We start from the raw sequence: 7,227 nt of genomic DNA on the forward strand, positions 1-7,227 counted from the left end.
TATCTGCAATTTGCACAAAAACTAATTTGTGATTTTAGAAACCATCTGGGACTTATATTATATGAGGTAACATTAATATCACTGATGACAGTTAAAGCTTAGGTGGATTTTTATATCAGAATCCCATCTTGTGCACAAGTGCGCTCGGGTATAAAATGTTTTTAAGGGTCGTAAATCAAACCTGCGCCACTAAATAACTACTCGCTCGAGGCGACAAACTTAAAAAACTTTAAACTTGCCAAAATTGTAAATTATTTTCGATTGACACTGCACCAGTTGAGAGGTCTTTCAGTTATATTTATTTTTTTTATTGCGGTGCAATAATTCTTTTTTGAGAATTGCATCGGGCTGCAAATGTCGGATGTATCCTCCTGACTTCCATCTTCACAATCTTGCATTATGGCAAGATCGTTGTTTAAACACCGTCGATTTCCAAGGAATTCTTCATTCTCATTCTTTTGGTTGTTTCTGAATTTGGAGAACATGTAAGGTCAACAGCGTTTTTCGATTTTGTTTTTGTAATTCATTTTTCATCCTTTCTTCTGTGACTGAAATAGCTTTTAAGCAGACATAACGAAAGAAGGTTACCACCTCTATTTGTATTTTTTATCATTTAATACTACAGAAATTCATATACCAGACCCAAGGTTTGATCTATGGTAATTAATTAACATTTTTTATTTTATTGAAATATGTATTTTTCAATGGGTGGCTTTGCTCGTTTAGCCATTTCCTTCATTTGGTACCAAACTTGTTTAATTTGGATAAGAGGTTTGTTTATTATCCGGAAAAGACTTTTAATTGGAAATAAAAAATATTTGGCCAAGTTTATCTGTAAAAAAAAAACTGTTATTTTCGGTCCCTTCAATATTCGCATTCGCAAAAGATCCGCATTGATTATTGCGAATGCGAAAGCGAATGCGAATATTAAAATTAATACGGAAGCTCCGCGGTTGCGAATGCGAATATTCGCAACAACCCTGATATGTACGACAAATTCCCATACAAATGTAATCTTTTTTTAATCACAAGACATTTGTCGTATGTATCGCAAAACTTCGAACTTACGACAATTCGATGGTCCTCTGCTATTGCGACACAATTAAAATAGGGAATTAAACTAAATAACTTCTTTTTTTTATTTAACTTGCACTGAGTCTCCAATGAAATGAATGAAATGAAAATGTACAAAATACTGAATTTAAGTATTGTTTTTTTTGTTTTTATAAAGCATAAAATTTAAAAAAATATATCTGGTTTTTTCATCAAATTATCATCGTTAAAAAAGAATACTTTAGTATTGTCGTATGTTCTATGGACAAAACAAAGTGGTGAGTAAAAGCTACTTACGACAAATGTATACGGAATGAAAAGTCAATTTTACTCATTAACGTTTAGAGATATTAAATTTAAAAATATGGAAAATAAAAACTATTAACACCAACTACGTACGTCTCCTTCAAAAACTTAAACTTCAAAGTAATTATCACAAGAGCTTTGATTGAGATTATATTTATGTATGTATGTATTGACTGCCAAGGCACTTTCAGCAAATAAGATGTTCTGGGGCCACAGCATTTTTTTTTTTAAATCTCATCAGAGACGTCAAAATTGGAATTTAGGGTAGTGCTGGTAATATTTTCTGCTTAGAAACAAGCAGTTTTTAACTAATTAGTATGTCACACACATATGTTCGACGTGGCGCCTACCGACTTTTTTTAACTCAGGGCCATGGCGGACATATATGCACGACAAAAACATTGGCTAAACATCAAAATACATCGTCGTCATACAAGCTCTACTTCATTTTGCAAAAACAAAACAATTGGGAGTATGTTGTTTTTGCAAACAAACACCAAACAACGTTATATGACGACAATGTATTTTGATGTTTGAATCCGTTATTTTTGCAAACAGAAACAAGTCAAAGCTTATTACATGCTCAGTAAACAAGAAGACTTGATCGCGTTATATTGGTTGATAATATTTGTGTTACGGAATGTCGAAAAGAAAATTTTTATCAGATACTGAGTTAGAAAAAATACTCGCAATTCCAGAAAGTGAAGAAGATGAAGATTATAGCTCTGATGACTCTGTAAAGGATCCTATGTATAATCCTACTGCATACTCTTCGGAAAGTGAAGAAGATGAGGAAGTCATAAATAATATAGAAGAAGTTCTTGAAAGCCTAGCACTAGAAGAGAATAGGGAAGAAAGCGATGAAGAACAAGAAAATCGGGTCGCAAGTGAACCCCAAATTATAAATGCTGTCTGGTCTGAATACGAAGGTCGTCATAAAACATTTACTTTTTCGGGAAAATCAGGCCTACAAGTAGATGTCCCACAAAGTGTCACCCCATTTGATGGTTTTCGTTTGTTTATTGACGATGAAATAATCAACCTCATCGTATTAGAAACAAATAGATACGCTGAGCAACAACTGATTGCAAAAGAATTGAAACGCGAAAGTCGAATGAAAAAATGGACTCCAACTAATAGCGATGAAATGAAAAAGTTCTTGGGACTTGTATTATGGATGGGTCTTGTTCGATGTGGTAGTATTCCATCATACTGGTGTACAAGTGAAATTTATAAGAACAATGTAGCGCCCAAGGTAATGCCGCGGAACCGTTTTGAGTTAATACTAGCAAATATACACTTCGCCAACAATGAAACCATTCCAAAAGGGGATAGGACTGGAAAAGTTCAACCACTTATAGATATGTTGCAAAAAAATACCAAGAAACTTTATACCCAGATGAGGATTTTGTAATTGATGAGACTCTTGTTCCTTGGAGGGGTCGCTTAGTATTTCGACAGTATATTCCAAACAAAGCCCATAAGTAAGGCATAAAATTATTCAAGCTATGTTCTACAGAAGGATATACATGGGCAAGTAAGATTTACTCAGGAAAGTCAGAGGTTTACGCAAGAAATCTTGGCCTGGGACGATCAGTTTGCGAAGAACTTTCGCAGGACTTACTAAATCAAGGTAGAACACTGTTCGTTGACAATTTCTATACAAGCTATGAGTTGGCACTTTCCTTTTTACGACAAAATACACACGTTGTGGGTACACTAAGAGCAAACAAAAAATATATGCCCAAAGAAGTGTTTGATGCCAAATTGGAAAAAGGTCAGGTAATTCATAGAGAAGAGCAAAATGGAATTGTGGTACTGAAATGGCGCGATGCTCGTGATGTACGGATTCTGTCAACAAAACACAGTCCAAGAATGGTAGAAGAAGCTCAAGATAATGGCGAACAAGCATTAGCTTCTGACCTTGACCAACCATCAACCAGTAACACCTCTGGCTCAAAACGTCGCTTGGCGAAGAAGAATAAGAAAAAGCCAATAGCCATACTTGCTTACAACAAAGGAAAAGCAGGGATTGATTTATCAGACCAGAACTGTTCTTATGCTACTACTTTGAGGAAGGGCGTGAAGTGGTACCGCAAACTGGGTATAGAACATCTGCTTGGACTATCAGTAGTAAATGCTTTTGTAGTGTACAAGAAAGCTACGAAAAAAAATAATGCACAAATACGATGGTTTAGAGAACAAATTACTTCATCACTTCTAAATTTGCAGAAGCCAGAAAAACATATGAAGCCAAAATCAGGCAATATTCATATTTTAAAAATAAAACTAAGTGCAAGTAATACAAAATTACGTCGAACATGTACTTTATGTTATTCCAGAATAAAACAAATGGAAGGAAGGGAGTTCGCCAGAAAGAAGGCTAAAAGAGTATACACGTATTGCCCGGATTGTCCCCAAGAGCCATTCATGTGTTTAGAATGTTTTGGGAATCACCACAAACAAGTTTAATGGGTTCATTTGTATAACTACTTTGTAAAAATAATATGTAAAAAATTTTTTGTTACTGCAATAAAATGAATTTAATTTTTTTTTTCAAAACCAATTTTTTCCAATTGTTTTTTGAGCTGCGCCGAAGCCACTATAACAGAAATTTCATGGGAAGCCATATATTTTATTATTGCAATAAAATCATATTTATCCTCAATCGTTGCTGTGTGACATGGCGAGAGAGAATAATAGTCGTGGCGTAACCGCATAGTACAGTGTCACACATATATGGCCGACGTGGCAGTCAATGTGTTAAGCCAGATGCGAGAATTTTTTTACTACATATTATATATTTTTTTAGGTGTTTTACTGCTCGCCGCCTACAAATGTCCTATCAAAAAAAAGCATCGAAAATTAACAAAAAACTGGCTAACCGAGCTCTCTCACTGCTCTGAATTTACGTAACGTCGAAACTTAGGAATCTAAAATCCACAGCTTCTTAAGTTTCTTACGGCAATGCTTGAAACACAATACCCGGCGACGGCGAAGTGCGCCGAATTGGGCGATGCCGTCGTTCACCGTTCGCCCTGCTATTTCGCCAACTTTAACAGAATTAGAGCGGTAGCGAAAACAGCTGATACCATTTCGTCGCACTTATAAGTGAGGTGACCATATTTTGAAAAACGAAACCATATTTAGAAATGATGAAATGATAACAAATATAAATATAAGGCAATGGGGAATTATAATAAATTATTTTATTTTAAGCCAGATTTAACGAATCGTTCACTGTATTTTTCAACCATCAAAAATAATTCGTGTTACATGCTGTTTTCTTCTAAATCTTTGAAAGTAAAAAAAAAATACGGCCACCTTTGGCATGTACTGCTGCCATCGCCCAGCAGAGCGATAGAAATAAATCTATCGCCACGAAACGCCGCCGAGCGAACTTCGCATTTCGCTGTGGCTGTGTTCAATTTCATATGCCGGCGGGTGTTCTAATTTGGACAGCGGTAATTTCGCTGTGGGGAGTTCGCCGTTCGCCGGCATTGTGTTTCCACGGTAACGTAACACAGATTTTCGTATATCAGGTAGGCCAAAATATTATGTTTAGTAAAGCTTGCTATACAGTTCAATGCGAGCATGAGCGTGAAAGTTAGCAAAGGCAAAGAATTCCATTTGTATTCTTATGGACGCTCACACACATCTGTCAAAACTTGTCGTTCACATGCGAATGCTTTGCGTACGCACACAGTTGAGTGTGAGCTTGAAAAAAGGCATATTATGCATTTTAAATTAGTTTTTATTCTATAAATCTGAAAGATATTTTAATTCTCTATCTTTTCATGTATCAACTATTGCAAAAAGTTTAGAAATAACGAAGATATTGATCAAAATAAAAAGCTCGCATTGAACCGTATAGCAGGCTTTATGTGAACTGAGTGCGAATGAAATCTATATGTACAAACGTATGGCTTAAATTTTATAGATGACATAAGCAACCTAGGTCTTACCATAAATAACAGCACAAATTCAATAACTGATTACCTCTACTTTGACAAAATATGTATATACATACTAAGGGCCGGTTTTTCAATGTCTGGTTATCACTACTTCCCAGTTAACATCGTTATAGACATTTTCGACATCATGCATATAAAATGTGACCGATAAAGCAGTCGCTGTATTTCACCGGAGCTTCTACCTCCGATTTTTGTTAACCTGACATTGAACAACCGGCCCGAAGTGACCTAAATTTGGTTCCTGACGGTTTCCAATAGTTTAAAATCTTAATATTGCAGTTCAATTAGTCCCGAGCGAAACGAAAGTCTTGGTCGAGGACATCTTTACTCAGACGCTTTAACATACACATACTAGGTAGCGAGTTCCAAGGTGAATGCGCTGGAGAATTTTGGTTTATGTGTGTCCGTACAAATTATACATATCGCACACGTCTTCAAAAGGCGCACAACTCTAAATTACACGTGTCAGAAAATGCGAAAAACTATTTCTTAGCACATGATAATCATATGGGCAAGGGAGGCTTTACCTTATGTTTTTTTTTTTAACAAATTATAACAAAAAGTTGCTCCAGCCTTTGCTGAAAGGTAGATAAAAGCTCTTGTGTACATTCTTAGCGCATAATTTAAAAAATTCCAAAATTTCAGTTGTGCCTCTTTTGAAGAAAGTGTGCGATATGTGGTTCTGATCAAAAGGTATCAAAGGATATTTAACAAAGTATAATTGATTTTGACAGCGCTCTCGTAAGAAATACATATCGACAGCTGAGCAGAATATCGACCTGTCTCGGCAGCCAATTCCAAAACGCCCTACCTCAGAAAACTTTTCAAGAACGCCCTACTTCAGAATTTGATTGAAGAACGCCCTTTTTCAGAATTTTATTGAAAAACAATGGGGCATATTCTTGTTTTCGTACGAATCAAAAATCACGAAATTTTCGTATCATTTTCGATACAAAAATTTGAAATTTTCGATTCGTACGAAAACCAGGATACGCCTCAATATCTCAGAATTTGTTTGAAGAACCGCCTATCTCAGAATTCGGTTCAAAAACGCCCTATCTCAGCTGAAAATACATTGAAAATGTTCTGAGATAGGGCGTTTTTGAATCGGCAGCTGAGATAGGGCGTTCTTCAACCAAATTCTGAGAAAGGGTGTTTTTCAATCAAATTCTGAAATAGGGCATTATTCAATCAAATTCTGATGTAGGGCATTCTTGGAATGTTTTCTTAGAATGGGCGTTTTCGAACTGGCTCTCTACGTGAAATTGAAAAAAAAAATATTTCGTTGTTTATATTTTTTGACATTATAGTCCTTTACAAGAGAATCGCACTGAGTTCTCTCAATTACGCCTTATCTAATAGTTCTGACAAGAGCTATGGGCTAAGGGTTAACTATGTGCTGATGTTAAGGAAAAAGGACGTTTAGCAAAACAGTTCAGGAATTCCGAAAACCAATAAGCTTCAACAATAACTTATAAGTGCATAAAATAGCATAACAAATAAAAAATTTCCTCTAGAAAGTTACAAATATTGACACATTCAAGCATATCTGTGTACTTACTAGTCATAATTGGCGTGCAGACGCTGACTTGACTATTCGAAAATCTTTCACCCGATTGTAACCTTTGTAGGCTCTGAAAAGAATAGACAAGATAGCATTTTTAACGTATGCTCTTGAGTTGCATAAGGAAAATTTGAGATTTCAATGCTAATATTAGTTAACAGTGTTGTTGTATGCTGGCTGATACGAGTTACAAATCGAGGAAAAAAATACTTGATTTTGACATTCTATTGATGGAGGTACGTTCATGTAGCACAGTGTGGAAACTCTTAAATTACATGTTTCGCTATAAAAAAAATTAAGCGTGTTAATGTACGGGGCTATCACTGAATC

At 35.5% G+C, this 7,227-nt stretch overlaps 2 protein-coding genes across 2 annotated transcripts; both read left to right on the plus strand.

Annotated features, from left to right (window-relative positions):
• The first annotated feature begins 1,999 nt into the window (after positions 1 to 1,999).
• Positions 2,000 to 2,773, plus strand: LOC118743598 (piggyBac transposable element-derived protein 4-like). Its single transcript, XM_036476363.1, has one exon. The coding sequence runs from the start codon at positions 2,000 to 2,002 to the stop codon at positions 2,771 to 2,773; it is 774 nt and encodes a 257-aa protein (XP_036332256.1).
• A 394-nt stretch (positions 2,774 to 3,167) lies between these two features.
• Positions 3,168 to 3,909, plus strand: LOC118743637. Its single transcript, XM_036476402.1, has one exon. It carries the CDS (start codon positions 3,235 to 3,237, stop codon positions 3,829 to 3,831), a length of 597 nt encoding a protein of 198 aa, XP_036332295.1. The 5' UTR covers positions 3,168 to 3,234; the 3' UTR covers positions 3,832 to 3,909.
• Positions 3,910 to 7,227: the final 3,318 nt, after the last annotated feature.

The sequence above is a fragment of the Rhagoletis pomonella genome, unplaced genomic scaffold (genome assembly GCF_013731165.1).
Source record: "Rhagoletis pomonella isolate Grant_MI unplaced genomic scaffold, Rhpom_1.0 Rhpom_scaffold_00007, whole genome shotgun sequence".
In the NCBI taxonomy this organism is placed as follows: Eukaryota; Metazoa; Arthropoda; class Insecta; order Diptera; family Tephritidae; genus Rhagoletis; species Rhagoletis pomonella.